Consider the following 22746-nt stretch of genomic DNA (forward strand, 5'->3'; position numbering starts at 1 on the left):
TGTGTGTGTGTGTGTGTGTGTGTGTGTGTGTGTGTGTGTGTGTTCATTGTGTGTTTAGGCTCATATCAGTCACTGTATCCCCTGGTGATGAGGCAGTACAGATCACACTGTCAGCACAGCCAACACATCCAGCCCAGAATGAGGAATGTGAGCAGCAGTCGGAAAATTTGTACTACTGTATATTTCACAGTAAGTTCCTCTGTGCTGAGGTTGCTTCATGTACCGCATGCTTACTTATTTATAGCATTTATATAATGTACATTCTAGCAAATCAGGCGCCATTTTACTGCCATCAGAAGAACCCCTAAAGTCTTAATGGATTTATTTCAAATTGATGTTATTTCAAATTGATGTTATTGCAGTAAAATTGTTAACTTTTGTAAAGTCGTAAGGCCTGCTAAACGTTTGAAAGAGACCAATGTCCAAACAAGTCCTATAAATGGTTCGATCTGAATTCTTTAAGCAAATTCAAATCTTCTGATGTTGGCTTTCTTAATTTTTTGAAACACCATGTAGAGTAACCATCTCGGCTTGACTTTGCCACAGTCTCTCTCCCTCTGTGCAAACACTCTACAGTGGAAGAGGTGGGGTTAAGCTAAAAAAACACACAGCACTCATTGATTTTTTTAGATCCTCTGTGCATGGGATTCAAACATCTGTTTTGGATTTTTGTCAACCTGTTATGACGTAAGCAGTGTTGACTTTTCCATGCTGGGCTGTCCCCGCTGACAACACAACTCTCTATGAAATGAAATGTTCAAAATAGTACGTCGGCAATACTCTCGACTCTAAGAGAGATTGTTTGCATCACAGCCAAGTAAAATATATACTTCAAAGCTGCTCTCATCAATAGTTTTATATGAACACTGGATAAAATGACTTGTGTGTAGTGACAAACCCACAGAGAATTACCACCACTGACTCTGCAGTTCCCCTCAGATCTACAGAGCTTTTTTAGTGTTTTTTAACACATTGATTTGGTTTCACAGCCTGCAACTGTTTTGGTTCACTGTCACCACTCTAATCGGCGTTGTTTTCAGAAATAGCAGGCAGCTGTTTAATGCAAAAAAAGCTCTAAAAACCCTGCCCACCAAAAGGATGAACATAGTGAATGCATTTAGCAGCTAAAAAGACCAAACCAGAGCTAAAGGAGAGTAGTAAAGCTTATTAGCCAGGTTGCCAGAAACACAACTCCAAATCCTGTGTTGGGCAGTAATGCATTACTTAGTAACATGTTTCAGTAATCACTTCTTTCAGTAACGAGTGGTGAAAAGGATTACAATTTGAAATTCGGTAATGTCATTACAGTTCTTATCCAGTTACTTAAACATTTGGGGATCAATTTGTTCATTGTCTTACCAGGAGTTTTATGAAGGGTTGTTGGCAGTTTGGTCTCTCTCCTTTCTGTGGACGGACAGTTTCAGGACGCGCTAGCTTGGCACAAAGACTTGAGCTGGGGGGGGGGAGGCAAAGTCTCACAAAGGGGAGAAATGCAACTCCAGGCAATTCCAAATTTGTTGGAATTGTTATGTTTTCTTTGCCACGGGCACGCCTTCAAGAATAACCTAGTTTTGTTTAGCGTTGGAGGTGTGTGAACCGCACATCTGAGGTCAGGACTTATGGGGAACTGTGTGCAGTCACCGAAGCTAAGCTAGCTACTGGATCTCTCCAAATTATAGGGTTGCCTGGTTGTAAAACAACTATGCCTGGTTTTCTATTTCTACATGTGTTAAAGCTTTAGTGCATAACCTTTTAATATTATATTATGAATCAGTTACATTCAGCCATTGCCAAATAAGTTGATACAAAGCTAATCAAGACTATCAGCTCCACACGACTCTCTCTGTATTTCTCAGTATGGCTATGTTCAGAAGATTGTGACTTTCCCGCGCAGAAACTCGAGTGAAGATAATTACCTCTTCTGGAGAGTCCATCATGTTTTTTTAATCCTCCGTGTCCTCCTTGGCTACTAGCAACTGCGTAGGGGGAGGGGTGAGGGCGCGTGCGCGATCACGTAAGGCTTGTGTCATGTGGACGCGCCGACAGTGTTGTTGTCATTACTTAGAATTCCTCATGGGGGAGTCAGAAACTACGCACTATAGCTTTAAATACAAAATATGCAATGCGTAGGTGTGGAAGATATGGAGATGTTTAGAAGCACCTTTGACAGAGCTGGACTGAGTAACAAAAGTAAAGTAAGGTAAATAATCTAATGCATTATGTTTGCTGCTGAGCAATTAGTAAAGTATGATTATTACTTTTTGAATGATTGATTGATATGTATCCCTAACAGATGGGGCAAGTAACACAAGCAGTAAGTAATTCAGGCAGGTTCTAAACAAACCCTCCGTTTAACTTATTTGAAAGAAAAAAACAAAGGGGAATGGTAAAAGTAGAACCTAACCTGTCCATTGTAAACATCCATCACAATTTACAGACCTAATTCTAGGTTCAGCTTTGACCTTTCGTACTTACTGTAGCTGTGGCAATATGACGGATCAACTTTTCGGATGTGCTGACTTTTGGTTTTACCTCCAAATACAGTCTGATCATCTGACCACTCATATCTCTTAGTTGTAGTGATGTGTTTGTGTCCAGATCTTAACAATTACTTTAATTGAGTACAGTGTACAGTCTACATTACTGGTAGAAATGGTGGCCAAAAAAAAAAAAAAAAAATATAGAACTAAGTTGTAATAAACTGGAATTTTCCTTTTACTTGTTCCAGGATGAAAAGTGTCCATGAGGCTTAAAATGACGTGCAGTTACCCAGATGGCCTGTGTGTTTTCCTGTAGAGGTGCAATGTCACACACACAGAGCTGCTGAGACTCAGTTTGCTGTCACAGTAGTCTGGTTCACCCAGAGATGACTCATAGTCCTGCTGAGTGTAATCACATCAGAGACACCAGGGAAAGAGATCCCCCACCCTCTCATACCCACATCCCTTCCAGCCTCCATCCTGTTATCCCGTCTTCTTCTTTCACTGTTTTTCACAACTTCTCTCACTTCCATTTCAATCCAAATTCTGAATGGGCCGACGCTCTGTGAATTTGTATCCTTAAGAATTGGCACAGGATATTTTAGACTGCCCCTAGACAATGAATCAAAGACTGTTGAAGTGTCTCATCAAGAAAATAATGTTCTGAAGACTGGGCTATCTTGCTTGTTTGATTTTTACTGCAATTAAACAACCACTCAATATCAGAAAACCTCTGCAACTGTAGAAGTGGGATGCAAGGTAGGCCAAGTCATCAATAATCCAGAGTAATGTCTTTCCTTGGTAGACCATTGATTGGTCATGATGCTATTTCTGTGCCTTTGGTGGTGTCTTATTTTAGCCTTGCAGACTAATGATTTATTGCAGAGCAGAAAGACCAAAGATCCTTTAATGTGTATTCTAAGAGTGTGTGTGTGTGTGTGTGTGTGTGTGTGTTTTGTGTATCTTTGTTTGAAAAAGAGAGACAAAGAGGAAATGAGAGGATGAGAGAGAGGGGCTGCATAGCTGGTTAATGCTCCTGAATATAAAATAATATGGTGGTTTCAGAACAGCTGATAAGCTGTGTGCAGTGCGGCACTGCAGCAGTAGTTACATCCAGTACAGTAGTGCTGGATTAATGTCTGTCTATGTCAGGGACGCCCAAATTTTCTACTGAGGAGGGCCAGAGGCTGACGTGTCATGGATCTAAAGATAACACTGGATACTGCTTGTCGAGATAAAGCAAGATGATAACAGCTTCTCTGTCTTATATAATTATAATGGTTGTCCCAAAACCTCACATTAAGAAAGTGATGTCTAAATCTTTACTCAGATTAGGATCTTTGCATGCTCTGCAATCAGAGTCATTTTAAAATATTGCCATTAAAAGTAGGCTTTTTCAATACATCTTGGTGGCACCATTATGGCTTTAGGGATAGCAATGTCGGTCCACTAATTTGTTCAGACTGAAATATCCCAACAACTATGTGATGGATTGTTATGGAATGGAAGTACAGCCTCACAAAGCTGCTAATGTTTGATTTGGCTTGTGCAAAGTTACTTTACATTGTTTACCTTTACCTTTACATTGTTACCTTATTCTTGTTTAATTCACTCATTTGCAACTCTTCCACAGGGTGAGATATTCAATTGCAGCAAACATGTAGCCTGCTCTGTTATATTGTTATCTGAGCTGAGTGCCATGCTCTGCTTACTGTCAAACACTTGACATCCACAGAGAAGAATTGAATGGAACGAATGGAACACCAGCCCCAAAAAGCATAGGACAGGAGTTCATGTCAGGCAGTGTTTGACACAAAAATTTGTCTTCTAAACATGGCAATAGGAACCCATATATAGCGTGCCCTGCACAATTATTACTAGGAACATTATCTAGGCATAGACAGCTAATGGCTCATGACATTTTCCTTTAAGGATGAAAGTACAGTAAACTCACTAGCGAAACTGATTTTATCAGTACGCTTTTAGGATGCCATTTACCAAGCCCTGATCAGCATTTTGCCTGTCCATCCTCCACTGATAAAGACAGACTATATTTAGGTTGTTTCTCTCTAGAGAGCCTATCTGGGCCGTGAACCCCAAGTTGTGCTGTCCTGCTCAATGTTGTCCTTTTTTCAATCTGACAGGCTCTCAGCAGTTGGTCATTGGGGTCTGTGTGATGTTGCAGATTCAGATTCACAGCGTGGCCTCAGATGAACAGCAATGTTACAAAAACTGCACTGAGTGACCGCTATGACTCATCAACATTACCAGTTCAATAGTAACATTAATGTCTCTTCTCTTGCAGTGGCTCATGCACAGGACACACACCACCACTCCACAGAGAAGCCCCTGATTCAGTGCTACAAGTGCGGGGAGCCATGTAAGGGCGAGGTGCTGCGGGTGCAGAACAAGCACTTCCATCTCAAGTGCTTCACCTGTAAAGGTACTGGCATTTTATGTAATTAAATATCTGTTGTTAAATAGGTTTCACGTGTATTTACTGATTGTGATTTGGCTCAGCGTTACTCCATAGGAGACAACCCTTATATTATATTCAAAAAGGCCGGTCTAAATAAGGTATGTCTTTACGATATAAAAATGAGCCTGTCTTTATTTTTTCTGAATTGGAAAAGAATAATGTGGGACATGTGTGAAAATTGGCAATTAAGGTGTGAAGTTTTAAAATGTATAGCTAGTTTCATGCTGTCATAATAGTAGGACATTTGCTTCCTTTCATTCAGGGCATGCTGCCTTATGCTGACTAGTTGTGTTTTGCTAAATATGATTCTCTCCTGTGATGGAGTATGATAGTTCATAGGTATAGAGGAGTCTAGTCTCGCATTGCCAGACCAACAGTATCTCCACAGCGCTGCAGAGTAAGGTCTGGTTCATTATACACACATTCTGGAATAGGAGAAAAAACGCTCTGGTTTGTTTGCATTTCTTTAAACCAATCACTATTGTCTTGGGCGGCGCTAAGCTCTGGACCGGACGCAGCGACGGTGCCTCTGCAAAATGGCATCCTGCTAAAGAAAACGCCACACTGTTCACACAATACAGTAACGTGAGCTATTTAAATCAGCTTTATACATAGTTAAACATAATTTGCTCTTACCAGTGTATCACTGTGTATCCTTCGTTCACAGCAATCTCACCAATCGGTCCCAAAACGTCCTAGTTAGATAGTAAATGTCCTAAAACATATTCTTTGTAAGTCTTTACAATCATTTCCCGAAAGAACCAAGCAGGTCTGCCTCATTGCACGATCCAAATTTTCTTCAAAACTTCCTATTTTCAGTGTGTAGCTTGCTAGTTTGTAGGTTGTTTTTTTACTAATAGAACAGAGTTTAACATTGGTAACATACAGGGAGTGGAAGGCAAGGGACTCGTATGTGAGGCAATTATCCTGAAAATGTACAGTCTTTGATCCAGATTAAGAGGAGTCATATGACTGATGGCCCTTTAGGTAAAAAGACAAAAGTGTTTAGTCACACTTTTGTCTTTTTACCTAAAGGGCAATTTACCTAAATGTAGTTTTTCAACGTCTGTCCCAAAAAGCATGCCAATCACACAAGGTTGGACAGGAGCACTCCCTAAAGGCCACAGCGTGCTTTCCATCCTCCTCTAAGGAGAGAGATACAGGGTGGCATGACTTATCTTCACTTCTCAAACCTACATACTTTAATTAAAGTACCATCCAGACTGCTATGACAAGTTACAGTGCAAATCCTTCTGCGTTTAGCCTTATTACTGATGGATTTCTGGCATTCTGGCATGATTACGATTTAGCTTCCCACGGCCGACCAAGCAGTGTCAATCTTGTAGGCTAAACCTGCTCTGCTGAAGCCCTTGTAGTTAATCTGTGACTGAAGCACTGTTATCGAGTTATCTTAGGTCACCAACGGCCCAGCATAACACAAGCAAACGCTGAGATTATTACCTAATTCAGTCCTTTAAGTGGATATACATGCCTTTAGATAGCCAGTGGTACTAAAAGTGTATGTGTGTTTGTGCACACGAGTTAGTGGTTGCCAAATAGGACACGAGGGCTGCTTTAATAGCCAAAATACACACTGGCTTAGTCCTTTCTATAAATTTATATGTGCTGTTGTGTGTCTCCAACTTGTAGGACTAATAATACCGTCAGTTGTGGTCACTATCCCCTTGGCAGGGAAATCTCAAACAGCCACTTTTTGCATGTGTTTATCTCATCTAACTAAAAATGTAAGGAGTGTCTGTCTGTCCTTCAATCTTCTCAATAACGTGGCCAGGTTAGCTCAGCTGGTAGAGCAGGTGCACATATGTAGAGGTTTACTCCTCAACGCAGCGGCCGCGGGTTCGGTTCCGGCCTGCGGCCCTTTGCTGCATGTCATTTCCCCGTCTCTCTCCCCTTTCATGTCTTCAGCTGTCCTGTGAAAATAAAGGACTAAAATGCCCCCCAAAAAAGTCTTCTCAACAACCGTTCACTTACTAATAGCCTCGTCCCAAATAGCTAGCTGTAAGGAAATTTCATATATACTCTAGCATTACCAGGGGACGCAGCTATGTCATGGCAGGTGTATTGCTCAGAAACCAAGGAAGTGCGGTGTCAAGTATGAAGTTGTTTGGTTGAGCAGTTTTCGAGAAAGCTGCAAGCAGCAATACCAGAGGCCAAGCAATCAGCCCGTTCCAAACCAGCACGTTTTGAACAGGCACTACAGTGTTCCAAATGCACAAAAGCAAAATATTTTAGTTTCTCTGAAATCACTTTAATTTTAATTTCACAAGTTGACCTTCTTAAGTTTACAAAAAAATAATTTAATGTAATGGCATGCATCTGTTGAAAAGCTGAGGTGGTTGGACCTCACGGTTAAAGGCCACAGAATCTCCACCGATGGCTGATTTTCTCTTGACTCAGATAGCTTACAAGCTAATTCCATCACCCCTGAGCCCTAATGCAATTAAATCTGATTCTCCCCTCACTCGCTCCCTTTCATCCCCAGGATTTAGCGTGGCTCATTGTATAAGAATGATTAGGTGCAGTCTTCTCAAAGATCTAAATATTTTCATTCTTAGTTGTGGCCTTTCCAAAAGGCTATTAAATTACCAGGCTCAATCTGTGGTGCTGGAATGGTGCACTACATGGCTCATGTGATCAGTATCTGGTGGAAATACTGTACTTATAGACATGCCTTATGTCTGAATCGTGATCAAACCATATGTGGAGTTAACGCAACATATGCAGTCATCATTTTCTGTCTGACAATAAGTGAGTCTTGATAAATGGGAAAACTACGAGAATAATATAATGTGACATGGAAAATAAGTGATTATTCAAGCCAAGATTTTTTTAATCAGCCACCACACCCTAACATTCCCCCCTAATCAGCCACCATAGGCAGCATGTCATCAGAACTACAATATCTGTTGAAGCATTGGATAACATGGATTTTTTCAATGGGGATCTGTATGTTGGTCAAAATCAGTCCACCACTTTGGTCCAGTCTGAACTAACTAACTAACAACAACTATTGGATGGATTGGCATGGCATTTTGTACAGACTGAATTGTAATAACTTTGGTGATCCTGTACTCTAACTTTCTATAGCATCATTATTTCATGTGTCCAATACTTTTTTTATGACCAAATAAGCACACAAAAAGACATTCTTATCAGCCTTTGTGTTTAGTGTCGATTAGTTAATGCACGCTAACACCCTAAACTAAGATGTAGGGGTGGGTGATATGGACCTAAAATATTATCAAGATGTTTAATTTTTCATATTTAAAAAAGTAAAAAGCCATGAATCGGTAGCCATCCTGGATGTCTCTGCTTGATTTCACAGAGATCAAAGCTATTGTATTCAAATGTACATTCAAATGTTTGAATTTCATGTTTCCTCCGAAATAGTAAATCTTTCATATGGTCATTAAAACCTGATAACAGCGTCACACCAACATTAAACTATCCAAAACTCTTAATTGTTCCCTAACTGCTATTTCTGCCTTTGCTAGTCTTTCATGTTTGTCTAGATGACAAGGTTATATTTGAATTGAAGGAAGCTTGTTGGAGACCTTCAGTGTAGTATAGAGTATCTATCTTCATGAACAGCTCAAGGCCATTTCCTGTCCTAGACAATTGTAGAATTGTTGTTTCGTTGAACGCTCCACCTCCACATGGACAATCAAAAGACCTTGCAGTGGTAGTGCTGATTAATCGACATGACCCCTCGATGCAGAGTTCCTCCAAAGTGAGAATGTTTAGTTTCTTTTATGGTGACTGTAAACACTGATAAAAGGATTGTACGTTGCGCTTCACATTGTAACGAACACAGCTGTTAAAATGTATTTTTCAGCATCCATGTCATGCATTCACTGAGCCTCTCAGGATTACACCGACTAGCAAGTCTTAACAAAGCCATTGATGTGTGGAGGAGTTGGGTGACTTGATGGTTGGATGTGTCATGTGTTATATGGGTAAATGACCTGACTCGCAGAGTGCCAATGTGTATGTCCCGTACAGTATGTGGCTGTGACCTCGCCCAGGGGGGCTTCTTCATGAAGAATGGAGATTATCTGTGCACGCTGGACTACCAACGCATGCACGGCACACGCTGCAATGGCTGTGGGGACTTTGTGGAGGGGGAAGTGGTCACAGCCCTGGGCAAGACCTACCACCCTGCCTGCTTCGTCTGCACCATCTGCAAGTAAGACAAACAGACACCTTACTTTCTTGCAATTTGTGTGAACCTTTCCAATACAGTCATTATGAAATTCTGCTCAGAATCATGTGAACTGATGGACGGTTGTTGAAATCAAAGATGTCAGCAATACCAGTAGACAGTGTCACGTCTGCATCATCTGACTAAATGGCTTCCTTAGGCGCACAGTGTTTACACACATCCACATCATCGGGTCCTGTCATCTTCACCATCAGACAGCCTGCGAGCCACAAATAAATAACTCTTACATTTACCACAGGCTGCAGCTCATGTCTTGTTGACCGACTGTTCATGTCACCCCTCTTCCAGACGACCGTTCCCCGCCGGGGACAGGGTGACCTTTAATGGGAAGGACTGCCTGTGTCAGTACTGTGTCGAGCCCATGTCTCCGGGACCAAAGGACGTCCTGGGCTCCAGCAGTAAGTTGCTATTGTCTAATAAACACATGCACACAGGTTTAATGCACAGGAAGGCATTCACTTTCACATTATGCTATTTTGGCTTCCACACAGAATTGGCAGGTTCACAGTAGGATTCATAGTGAAAGTGGATTATTTCAAGGAATTAAAAAATGTTTTAGAAAAATAAAAATTCTGAAAAATTGAGCTTTCAGGTATGAGTCATGCATTGTTTGTTACGTGTATATATGTTGATATTTGTGCCGTGAAAAACGATTTTCAGGTTGACATCAGTCATCTTGCCCACACATTATTACCATCAATTTCATTTGCCATCATTATGGGCGGGCACCTGGTTAGCTCACCTGGTTGAGCGTGTTGAGTCATGACTCATTAACAACTTGTGCTGTATAGCCAAACATTATTCAAACCAACAAAAATTCACTTTGAACTAGTACTAGTCAAGATCCAGAAGTTTCCAAACTAAAAATGTAGTAAATAGTACCAGTGCTATTGGTGGTAGTAGTAGTAGTAATACTAGTGGTAATGTAGCAACATTATGGGGAAGTGTGTATACAATGAGACACAGCTTGAGTCTTGGGTTTGAAAATTTTACTCAGTGATGACTTTTCCAACCTTAAAGCTACTAAAAAAATAGTTGGACATTGGAAAATACACTACACACGTTCTTTCTGAGAGCTATCTGAGAAGATTGACACCACTCATATCTGTACGTAAAATATGAAGGTTAAAGGTTTAGTGCGTAACTTTTTGATATTCATAAAGTCAGTTACATTAAGCCATTGCCAAAGGAGTTGCTACAAAGCTAATCAAGACTATCAGCTCCACACAACTCTCTCTCTGTATTTCTCAGTATGGCTATGTTCAGAAGATTGTGGCGTCCAGTGACTTTCCCGCGCAGAAACTCGAGTGAAGATAATTACCTCTTCTGGAAAGTCCATCATGTTTTTTAAATCCTCCGTGTCCTTGGCTACTAGCAACTGCGTGGAGGAGGGGTGTGGGCGGTGCGCGATCACGTAAGGCTTGTATCATGTAGACCCACCGACAGTTTTGTTGTCATTACTTAGAATTCCTCATGGGGGTGACAGAAACTACGCACTATAGCTTTGAGGCCAGCACCGGTTAGCTTAGCTTAGCAAACCTACCCATACTTTTTGTACGAATTAAACAAACAAGATAAAACATTTTAACTAGTGAGCTTTAGAGGTGCTCGTAGGTAGATTTTAGTAACTTTGAACAGAGCCAGGCTAATTGTAAGCCCTCGTTTCTAGCAGCCGCCAACATAAGCTAAACTAAGCTAAGCTAAGTGAATACTGGCTGTAGCCTCATATTGATTGAGCAGACAATGAAATTCATCTTCATGAATGAATTCAACATTCTTCTTCTTTAACTCTCAGCAAGATGGCGGATACGCATATCTCTCAAAAGGCATTTCCCTTTCTCTGGAACAGGGAATGTGCAGCCCTAAAACCCCTCCTCTTCTAACTCCTCTCATCCTCCCTCTTCCTGTTCTTTCTCTCTCTCTCTCTCTCTCTCTCTCTCTCTCTCTCTATCTCTCTCTCTTTTTCACCCCCACTGGTCTCTCTGTTGGCATTTGAAGAGCTTTTAGACAAGGTCACCTATAAATAAGGCATGCTGATTCTCCTCACGTCATCATCGCAACCTCGTTATGCCTTACGTAGTTATCGTCCCCTGTGGTTGCAGCGGGCTCTGTGTTGCTTTCATCCTCTATTCATTAAAGAAGAGATGACAGGAAGATTGTTCGTTTGGAAACCAACCTCTTGCACTTTTAGAGCCTCAGGATCCCACTTGGATATGGATGGAGCTTTTAGAGCCATGGTAAGAGAGATGTGGATGATAGAAAGAGGCAGCTGTCAGAACATTGCTGTTTACCCTCTATCACCCTCTAGTGTCTTGGGTCAGAACTGACAAGAAGTCTTATTCTTTGCATGCTATAATTTGCATTTGTTAATATTGCGAGCCCATTAAAGGCTGTGTTTTTACATGAAACAAACCTTCCAGCGATTATAATTTCACTCTTCAGTTATTTCCTTGCTCTGTTATTGTATTTTCTTGTAGTTTCTGTTGTGAGAACACTTGATTTCTTTGTGTTTTTAAGCCATGCCACTTTTGCTTTTCCGCAGATTGTGCAGGATGTGGTCGAGACATTAAGAACGGACAGGCTCTTCTAGCATTGGACAAACAGTGGCATCTGGGCTGCTTTAAGTGTAAGGCCTGCACCAAAGTGCTGACCGGGGAGTACATCAGCAAGTAAGCAGCTCATATTTACTGTAATTACAGGCTACTTGGTCAAATTTAGGCCTGCATGAGGTTCACACACACATTATGATATTTCACTGTCAAGTCCCTGCTATTTAGATTTGTCTGTCTCCTCTCAGGGACGGCGCCCCCTACTGTGAGAAGGACTACCAGATCCATTTTGGAGTTCAGTGTGAGGCGTGTCATCAATTCATCACAGGGAAGGTGCTAGAGGTAAGGCACATACGCATGCACGTGCGCGCACACACACACACACACACACACACACACAAACAAACGCACACACACACACACACACACACACACACACACACACACACACACACACACACACACACACACACACACACACACACACACACATCACATTCTTCAACTTCAACATCCTCTGATTAGCTCCCTATAGGCTGATGTCTCTCTGTGCAGCCTGTTGTATGCTTTTGTAAAAAGACTATTAATTGTGCACTTGGATTTCATATGAATCCGTGCCTGAGGTAAGTTTGAAAGAATTCTAAGGGAACAAATGCTTTCACAATGACTTCACAGTCCTTAATGTTTTTAAAAAGTTTCAAATAAATGTTTGCATTATGTGGCTTTACAGAAATAGGTCAACACATAGTTAACAACACAGTTTGAGAGTTGGTTGTACCGTCTAAATTCTTCTACCCATACAGACAGAGGATGTTCATAGGAGTGAAATTGTGAAATGTAGTTTGATAATCTCGGGTGTAATCTCTTTGTCACAGAGCCAAATAGACTCTCGACATGTAGGCATTCAACTAAAAGATTAATTCTTAGCAGATTTTTTAGGTCTTTCCAACTCTGCCTAAATACACGTGCTTGCACACGGCCATAGCTCGCTTTGCCACAAATTATATATTACCTAATGTGATCTGACATTTAGAAAGTGATCATTATTCATCAATTATGTATGTCATGCAGCTGTTATAAAAGTCTGGTTTAAACGTTATTAACGTTGTCTGAGCCGAGTTTATGTAAAACAACACCTCTATCCTTGACGCTCTCTGTTTTCACTGGTGTCTTAAACAAGTGCTGGCCTGTCTGTTCTGCAGACAGTGATCCAATCAGACACTGAGTTATGTGTCATTTAATGGTATAAAAATGTCACTGCTAGCCAGCCAGGCTTAAAGTAATCCAGCACTAAGGCAGGCCTTTATGACAATCGGAAAAAGGCCTTGGCATCTCACCCCTGAACTGCTGCCAATGGATCAGTGTGGCCAAAGCCATAGCAGTCTGTCTAATCACTGACCCAAGACCCAGGTCAAATACCGTGTAGCCATCGGTGGGTATGCATACTGTCTGCTCCTCTGGGAGTGAATGGCTTATTAATGCAGGGGTAATTAATGTAGCTATTAACAGCTGAGAGAAATAGGGAGAGTATTTAATGGCATACTACACATATAGCACAAGCACCTTTATTATCCCTGAGAGAGAGATTCTGTTTTACAGTGTACGTGAGGAGAGTATTGGGTAGGAGGTGCTGTGAAGTGCTTGTTATAGCCACTCTGTAAAATGTAAAAATGCAAATATTAGTCAGTTGCTCCATATCGCTGAGTGTCCACTTGCTAGCTGAAATGTTACTGAGGGTTGTTATACAGCAGGCACAATTTCATTTGGGTATTTTATCACTCCCCGGTCAAAGTCACATAGGCTTTTTGAATGGGTCTCTTTGCATGCAAAGTGCCACATCAATGTAGTGATGGAAATGTAGGCGCTTTAGTCGTCAGATCATTTTATTGGATTGCATTATGCAGGTTATCGCAAAAAGGATCACTCAGATATAGAATACAGGTTGATTGTGTCAAACGGGCAGATGTCATGGTGGCCATATTTAACAAGCATGTTTTTTTCTTGAAAGAAAAAGAGCTTGAAAGAGAACCGAAAGAGCATATGACTGGAATACATTAAATTATTTCACATTCCCTCACAAACTGTTGAGAAACACCTTATTTAAATTAAACCTGCAGAGCATTCTCAGGGGAACATATTCACCAGCAGCTGCCCAGTGCAACAATTTCCTCAACAGTTCTTGAAGGGAGAGAGAGCAGTTACACAGGGACTGATGAAACTATCCCTTGCACTTGCAGGGTTTTGTGCAGGTAGAGCACTGGGTTATTTCCTGGAAGTCGCAGCTCTGCTTCACTCACTTTAACTGCAGGCTTCATTGATCTTCATTTTCCTGTGATGTCAAGTCTGTTCTGTGCGCTCTGTGTTTTCCAGGCAGGAGATAAGCACTACCACCCCAGCTGTGCGAGATGCAGCAGGTGCAATCAGATGTTCACAGAAGGAGAAGAGATGTATCTGCAAGGTGAGTGGACCTACCTGCATTGTCACTGCCGCGTGAAAACGTTGTTACTCCACTTTTAGTCATTGTTTAACAAAAACTGAAGAATCGCATGCTCCTCTGTAGGTGGAGTATGGCTTATGGATGTGAAACCTGTCTGCATGGGGATTAAATAGCATAATTTACTATTGTTAGAGTTTGGTGACAAATTAAAGAAAAGTATTATTATTTATTGTGTGATATGTACTGAGCGTTTATGTCCTTGCTGCACTAATTCCACCGACTCTGGCTGCATGGCAGTTGAAGTGTCTTAGTAACGTGTTGGCTCCTCACAAGCCAACGGAACAGCTTTAATGCTCATTTTATAAATCTCTAAAACTACTAAAGAGACTACAATTATTTCCAAAGATAGTCCCTCATTTGGTTTTTTGATGATGGTGGTGGAGAATGCTGTCTGATGTCACTCCAAAATCTCCTAAAATGCTGTTCTGTTAAGGCCATAGCATAAGATTCACATCATTTTCATACTCAGTGACCCCTTATACTTTGTGTTGTGTAGAAGCATCTGCATTTGTGTCTACACTCATTTATAAGTTTTTTCCTGCACTAAGTGTATTAAAAATGCAACATTTCAGTCATAGACCTTCATGATGGGGTCATATCACAAACACCTGAGATAATTACAAAACAATCACTGAAATGAGAGTTATAAACAATAAAAACAATTTTAATGTTTTAAACGGCAATTTATTTATTTGTTCTCTCAATTAGTGATGGTGTAATTGTTATTGATGGGACTTTTTTTGATTAGTTGCTGCAGCCTCTGGCCATAGTGTAAAGATGATATTTCATATTGATTTCATATTAATGAGTTTGATGCTTGATAAAGATCTATGACCAAAATGTTGAATTTTCAATACACCAAGTGTTGACAGTGTGCAGGAATTTATATAATCTTTTACATAATACATTATTACATTGCATTTATGTACTGTGTACCAAAGACAGCCTTTAATTAAGTCTGTTAATAACCCATGTAATAACCCATTTGTCACCCATCTGTATGAAGTATATGCAGAATATGGATATTAATAACAGCAGTGTGTCTCAGAACAGTAACTAACACACTTTTGGAACACAAGTAGTCATATATGCAACCAATTATTTTTTTTAAATAATGTGAATATAATTTATTTCCATGCGTTGCTCTAAATGTATTTTCTCTCCATCTTTCTTGCTCAGGATCAACAGTGTGGCATCCTGGCTGCAAGAACACCACCAGAACAGAGGAGAGACACAGGGAGCGGGTAGGAATTTGGGCGTCACTGACTCCATTGTCCATGACTTTGTCTTGACTGAAAGCACCTTTCTGTTCATGTCTCATGACAGTGTTTTCCTGGAAAAGATAGAAATTTGGAATATGTAACCAGGGATTCTGCATGGGCTGTTCCTGCTCCCTCGATGAACTGTTAAACCTTAACCTACTGTGGTTTACATAATTTGCCTATTGAGGCGGGGTGTGTGTGTGTGTGTGTGTGTGTGTGTGTGTGTGTGTGTGTGTGTGTATGTGTGTGTATGTGTGTGTGTGTGTGTGTGTGTGTGTGTGTGTGTGTGTGTGTGTCGCCTTTGCATGCTTGTATAAGTATTTGTTCATGTGCATATTTACATGTCCACATGTTCACCTTGATGTATGTGTGAACTGTGAGTCAGGCTGGAGAGGCACAACCCCTGTGTGATGTCCTGTGAACCCCCCTCTCCCTTCCTCCACAGCTATTGCCTCCGTCCCTCTTATTCCTCCAAAAAACACAAAGGCAGGTACTGTATTCGCTATTGGCTATGAGATGGCATCATCCTGTGTTCCACCATGTACATGAGACACTGTACAGCACTGTATGCTGCCACCTACTGGGGACAGCCTGCAGTGCCCTCTCTGTGTCATATGGAGCCATTCAGTCTTGTCTATTAACACCTTATTATATGCTCATATCAAAGGTGCATGAGACAAAGATTGTGCACACATTTAGAGGAGCAGAAATCCCAGATGCCTAATTTGTCTTTTCCAAATCCCCATTCACCCATTAGGTGACAAGCTCATTTAATTACGCTACACTCAGACCTGCTGCTGCCATCCAAACTGTTCATTTCCCATAAACAGGCATGAGGTTCTTAAGAACATAAATCTATAGTGCTAAAGTACTCATTCACTTTGCAAATTTGCAAATGAATGACCTAATCATGAAATGACATGTTGGTATTTCAAAGTACCTCATGTTATTAATGAAACCTAAAAACAGGGTTTGCAATTCCCTCTCATCGCTCATACGGTATAAAAGCCGAATGGTGGAGTGTTTTGGGTAATAATCACGGTGATGTGCAGATGGCAGGGGGCTGTGGATCATGGGAGACTGACAGTCTGACTGACGTCATTGTGACTAACAGCCACTTGTGTGTTTTCTTTTCACAGCCTACGAGGTCGTCATCCGAGAGTATTTGTTCCAGACCTGGTTCAAGCATACCTGGCTCACCGGGTCACACGATATATGTAAGAAATATTTTAGACTTCTATGCCACATGTTCTGTCTTACTCGCCAGAAGTTCCCTTTTTTTTTATATAACAGCCAATTTTGACAGTTACGCCTTGTTCGGTAATAGAATGTTCTCCAGTGGTAATCTCCCTTTACCCTTGTGTGTGTATGCATGTTTGTCTTTATTTGTCTCCCTAGGCAAAAGTAGACAATGAGATCCTTGATTACCGAGACCTAGCTGCCATTCCAAAAGTCAAAGCCATTTATGACATTGAGCGCCCTGATCTTATTACCTATGAACCTTTGTACACCACCTCCCTGGATGAGAGGGAGGAGAGAGGAGAGAATGTGGGAGAGGTAAACACACAGACCCCATGCACCTTTTTCCTGCATGCATGCCATCTTTATGCACATAGAGTACTGTGCACTAAGATAAATAGTCATCAAATGATCCTCTGTTTTGTTGTTGGCTAAGTTTCCCTCTAGTAAGACTTTTCCTCAAAAACAAAACACAAAGAAGTTCTTTTTTCCATGCTGCAATAAAAGCTTTAAGGCTGTACTAAACTTCGGTGTCCCTCACAGCTCCACACTGCCAGGAGGGAGCGTTCCCCCTTGCCCGATGACAAGGTGAGATACGTCTACGTATGGTGATGATGATAAATGAAAGAACAGGGGTGTGCATCATATAAAAAGGAGACCATGTACGTTGTAGGTACACAGCTTGCCAAATGTGGAAGATCAGCAGATTCTCAGTCCTGGTACAGAACTGTGTTTTTTTTAAAGCCTGTTAACACCCAGGTGTATCATACATTATGATACTCTGATATTTTTGTCTGGTTGTTTCTGGGCTTTTGCCTCTATAGAGCAGTCTAACGTTAGCTAGATAAACTGTCTTGTTTTCAAAGAAGGTCTTAACAACAAAGTTATAATTCAGACTTGTTTGATTCTCACTAGTTTTCAAGAAACATGTCGCCAACCCCACCTGGTGAGGTGAGCAAAAAATCTTTTTGTCAACTGTCCCCTGTATGCAATTTAAATACTGTATATAATGTATCATTAATGCCAGCAGTATGTGTAATAACCTGGGTGTGTGTGTGTGTGTGTGTGTGTGTGTGTGTGTGTGTTAGGGCTACGACAGGAGGGAACGCATCCTCCAAAGGTCCACCAGTCAGGGCTCCATAGGATCGCCAGTTTATAATCGCCATGGTTACACCCCCACCTTGTCACGGTCACCACAGCATTTTCACAGGCCAGGTGAGTATTTGTAATGTATGTGCGTGTGTGGGCACATGTGTATTGTTACATTGTCTGTGATTAAATCTGTGGGTTGTTATAAGGTGGATCGATGAGATCTTTACTGCTCAGGTCGATGTTAAAACACTGTGGATGAGTTCACTGACCCTCCACCTTAAGGTTCTCACTTCCCTCCTTCCTTCTGATCTGTTGACCACTTTAAAGGGGAACTTCACCAAAATTGACTTTGGGGTTGTTACTGTATGCTCTTGATTTTTGCTTTGTCATGATGGACAAGCCATCCTTTTGCAGGATAACAACATTAAAGTCAATGTTGTGCCTTCAACAGCGCAACTTCTCCTGTGTTTGCTATTCTTTCCGTTAAAAAGTTTAATTCGAAAGTGTAACACTCTTTCTTGTTTCTTACTGTTCATCTTGAATACGCCTTACCTCTCACTTTGGGTGTCTTTTATTTCCTCTTTTTTTACATGTGATTCGTCTATATCTCCCTTTTCTTTTGTCCCTCACCTTCTCACCTTCTATCTCCTCTCCACACCGTCCACCTCTGCTGCCTGGTCCTGGGGTTTTGCCCCCTGTCCCACACCCTCCCTCCCTGCAGAGGCTCTGACAGGCATGCAGAAGCTATGCTCCTCCTTGTGCAGTAACAGTGTGGGCTCCAGAAATAGTGACTCCCGCCCCACCTCCCCTTTCAGACACCACTTCCTCCCCCATAGCCAAGGTAAGGGCCACTCCACTCCCAAGGCAACACATCATTTCCATTGCCACCTGGGATGCCACCTCCCGTCAATGCCCCATCTGTCATTCTGGATCCATCGCCATTTCTCATTAGACTACATCTGCCATCCTGAATGGTCAAACCCATGTCTTGGTCAAACCCATGAAGCCAAGGCACTGATTCTTCTCTTACTAGCATGCACTTTTTCACCTTTTGACTATCACAGCCTCTGCCTAAGTAGCTGACTGGCTCTTTGTGTTTGTGTTTTTGCAGCTTTGCATGTACTTGAGAGATACTAGCAATCCAAATCCAATATCCAAACTGACAGCTCGCCGAATGTTGTGTGATGGATGACTTTTTCGTCAGAATGAGTCTCCACACTCCAGTAAACTGTAAGGCTGAGATAAAAAGAAAGGGTTTTGTAATATAAGTTTGCCGCTGCATGCTGGGAGTTATTAACTTCTTAAGCAGGGAACTCTTATTGAACAGTGGATTCAGATTATACAACTGACTATTATTTTTTTACATTATAGTTCATGACTCATTTCCCAATGTCGCTATTTTAAACTCTGCTCTGCCTTTGTACCTTCATCATGCACAGAGCACACAGCTCCATGAATTGCATTTATCAACAGCAACCAGAATGTCTCCCATTCGCTTTAAGTGACTTCAACTGGTCCCGTTGGTCCCTGTGTGTTGCACCGTTCAGACCGTGGTTCCCCTTTAGTATCCCTGCTTACGTTCTGTTCTTGGTTCTTCTCACTGGAGGCACTGACCCGCTGAGTGGCCGGAGTTCCCCCCTCCCGCTCAGGCCCGACAGCCGGCCGGTCACCCCGCCTCTCTCTCTGACCCCTAAACATTTCCACCTCCCAGGTAGGAGCTGGAGCGCACCCTGTCACTGCTTGCCCCTATCTATCTATCTATCTATCTGTCTATCTATCTATCTATCTATCTATCTGTCTATCTGTCTATCTATCTATCTATCTATCTATCTATCTATCTATCTATCTATCTATCTATCTATCTATCTATCTATCTCTGTCATTATACTCCATTTGGAATCAGCTTTTGCTTTTTCCCCTCTTCTTTCACAACTATACAGATGTATCACAGGAAAAAGGGTGAAATTCAGTGTAATCCCTATGCGTCATTGCTTGGTGTTGAGATGTTTACAATAGATTTTTAACTTGTATAACAGAGGCACTGTATACTCCGTAAATGTCTTTTCTGTCTGCATTTTAATGTTTTCAGATCAGGGGAGCAACATCTACAGAAAACCACCCATCTACAAACAACATGGTACCTTTCCTTCTCTAGTATTGCATGTTTTACTGTAAAAAGAGAAGGGAAAATGTCTGTCTGAGTAAAGATTCAGAGTAAGGCGTCTTGGTAATTATGTTATATACAGTAGCCGGGTTAGTTTGTCTCTTAACAAGTCACAGTAGTAATGTTATAGTTTTCTTAAAGTGAGATGATGTAACTTTTGCAGAGTTGTGACAATTTCAGGTTAATGACACTTCATTTTCCAAGAGTCAGTTGCAATCTTTGACAGGCTACACTGTAATCTGTACACAATAGCACAAGTGGAGAATTGCGATAAAGTCAGCAGACTATGACTTACACTGTATTACCTGCTAATGTTAGCTAACATTAGCCTCTGCAGTGGTCATACCAGATCCAGTGAAGCTGGAGCAGCAAAACCCATGAGCATATTGAATTGAACAAGTGTTTTATTGCTTAATTCTTCAAAAGTTACATAGTCTGGCTTTAAAATGGACCTGAAAAAATATGTCAATGGCCCGAGCAAATTTCCCTTGCTCAATTAAGTGATGTTTCACAGAACAGGTGCAATCTTGCTTGTGCAAGATGTCACTAAAATCATCCTTGAAGCATCCTTAAAACCACACTTACATTTTTCCACTAGCACCACCACTGATTATATTTAAAGTTCTAGCCAAAATTCATTGACTTGTTAGGAAAGAATTTTCTTTTGCATTGTAGACAGCATCTATTTTAAACCTGGACGACCCAGGATTGAATGATCCTTGAGTCTGACAATCAGATGGTGCTTCAATGTTTACCTGTGGTTGAGACTGTGACCCAGACACTGATAGATCAGTTCCCATGGTTACCAACCTAGATACAGATGCCATAGCACGTCAAAGCAAGTCTGGTGATGACATCATCAGATCTGCCACCTTCCCCGCTGCCCATGCTCCCTCTCCGGATGACAGCTCACGGAGTGAGGGCGACCATTGGCCCTGCTCTCTCGCTGTATTAGGTACAGTAGGCTCCTGATGGGCATGCTTGCACTGCTACCTTCAGCGGTACAAAAGACACTTCACCACAACCTAACCTGTTTCTCCCCTCCAGCTGCCCCCAAAAGCTTAAAGGGTAATTTCGGTATTTTTCAACCTGGACCCTATTTTCCTATGCATTGGTGTCTAAGTGACTAATGTAAACAAAACTCTTTAAAATTGGTCCAGTATTGAGCGAGAACACTGTAATCCGAGCTGCAATGTAATCCTATAGGGCAAATGCACATCGTCAATTTACGTCCACTACAAGTGCTGTTTCGTTTACCACTGACAAGACTTAAACACTTAGATTGTTATTCTAAGTGTCTGAAAACATTATGGAGAGGATCCCTACAGATATAGACCTTTTTTGTCAAAGAGTAAGATCCTTTTTGTTGACCCAGAACCAGCCCCAAAATCACCATCGCCAAACTCACCAGGCTCCATTTAAAAGAAACAATACTTTTAGTGTGTATAGAGCCAGAGTATTTTCACATGTAAATGGGTGAATTACAAGTTTATTTCAACCAAACCAGAGTGCTGATTGTTGGAACAGTGGAAAGACGAAAACCGAGACAGCTTTTGATAGTTTAAAAAAAAGCAAAAAAAAAAAAAAAAGGATCTTACTCTTTAACAAAAAGGTCGACCTCTGTACGGAACTTTTCCATAATGTCCTCAGATACTAATAATAATAATAATAATAATAATAATAATCTGAGCATGTCAGTGGTAAAACAAGCACATTTTGTGGACCTAAATTATAGGTGTGCAATTGCCCATTAAAGCTTTAGTGCGTAATGTTTTGATATTAACGTACGTCCGTTACATTCAAGCCATTGCCAAATGAGTTGCTACAAAGCTAATTAAGACTATCAGCTCCACACAACTCTCTCTGTATCTCTCAGTATGGCTATGTTCAGAAGATTGTGTTGTCCGCCGACTTTCACGCGCAGAAAATCAGGTGAAAATAATGACCTCTTCTGAAGAGTCCATCATGTTTTTTTTAATCCTCCGTGTCCTCGTTGGCTACTAGCAACTGCGTGGGGGAGGGGTGGGGGTGGTACGCGGTCACAGAAGGCTTGTATCATGTGGACACGCCAACGTTTTATTGTCATAACTTAGAATTCCGCATGGGGTCGACAGAAACTACGCACTATAGCTTTAATGTTACATTGCAGCTTGTTTCGCCGCTGTCAACTCCAGCGGTCCTGCTTAATATCGGACCGATTTAAAAAATTGCTGTTTCCATGAGTCACTTAGACGCAAAAACATGGGAAAATAGGGTCCAGGTTGAAAAATACCAAAGTTACCCTTTGACTGCATCCCTGCTTCACTCGAGCTCACGCTTTTATAAGGCGTTACAGTATTTGCCTTTTTAGTTTTGCTTGCACAAAAGCAGCAGCGTTGTTTGGTTTCTGTTGCTGACATATTATTTTCTGCTTGAGGTAGCATCAGTTTCACCATTTTATGCTCACTTACTGCACATGATGGGTGCACTAGCTATAGACAATAGTGCCACAAATGACTTGGACAGAGATAACTGAGACTGACTTCAAACTGACTTTTGTCTGTCTGTCTTACGTTGTGCTGTTCTGTGTATTTGACATCCAGTAAAATCTTGACATAAATGATGAAGTGTAAACATCTGTCATGTCAGTGTAGCCAAATATTCCAATAAGTCCCTCTGTTTGTCTGTCTCGTCACCTCTGTCTCACATTTGTGTTCTTCCGTCCACCTGTTCCTCATTTACTGTCTATACTCTACTGTCTT

General features: G+C 41.3%; 1 protein-coding gene across 12 annotated transcripts in view; it reads left to right on the forward strand.

The window, feature by feature from the left end:
* ablim1a (actin binding LIM protein 1a) overlaps positions 1–22746 on the forward strand; it is a 44596-nt gene that overhangs the window by 15850 nt on the left and 6000 nt on the right. For 6 of the 12 annotated variants that reach the window (XM_039783100.1, XM_039783096.1, XM_039783092.1 and 3 more), the window contains exons 2-16: positions 4786–4923; positions 8983–9166; positions 9491–9600; positions 11745–11871; positions 12000–12093; positions 14122–14209; positions 15428–15492; positions 16650–16727; positions 16909–17067; positions 17293–17337; positions 17665–17700; positions 17838–17964; positions 18563–18682; positions 19448–19552; positions 19931–19978. In XM_039783100.1, the coding sequence (XP_039639034.1) occupies positions 4786–4923; positions 8983–9166; positions 9491–9600; positions 11745–11871; positions 12000–12093; positions 14122–14209; positions 15428–15492; positions 16650–16727; positions 16909–17067; positions 17293–17337; positions 17665–17700; positions 17838–17964; positions 18563–18682; positions 19448–19552; positions 19931–19978 (1524 nt within the window). Of the gene's footprint in view, positions 1–62; positions 190–4785; positions 4924–8982; positions 9167–9490; positions 9601–11744; positions 11872–11999; positions 12094–14121; positions 14210–15427; positions 15493–16649; positions 16728–16908; positions 17068–17292; positions 17338–17664; positions 17701–17837; positions 17965–18562; positions 18683–19447; positions 19553–19930; positions 19979–20819; positions 20961–22746 lie in introns of those variants that run through there. The other 6 variants (XM_039783103.1, XM_039783095.1, XM_039783102.1 and 3 more) reach the window with 5 other exon arrangements.

The sequence above is a fragment of the Perca fluviatilis genome, chromosome 19, assembly GCF_010015445.1.
Source record: "Perca fluviatilis chromosome 19, GENO_Pfluv_1.0, whole genome shotgun sequence".
Classification (NCBI taxonomy): domain Eukaryota; kingdom Metazoa; phylum Chordata; class Actinopteri; order Perciformes; family Percidae; genus Perca; species Perca fluviatilis.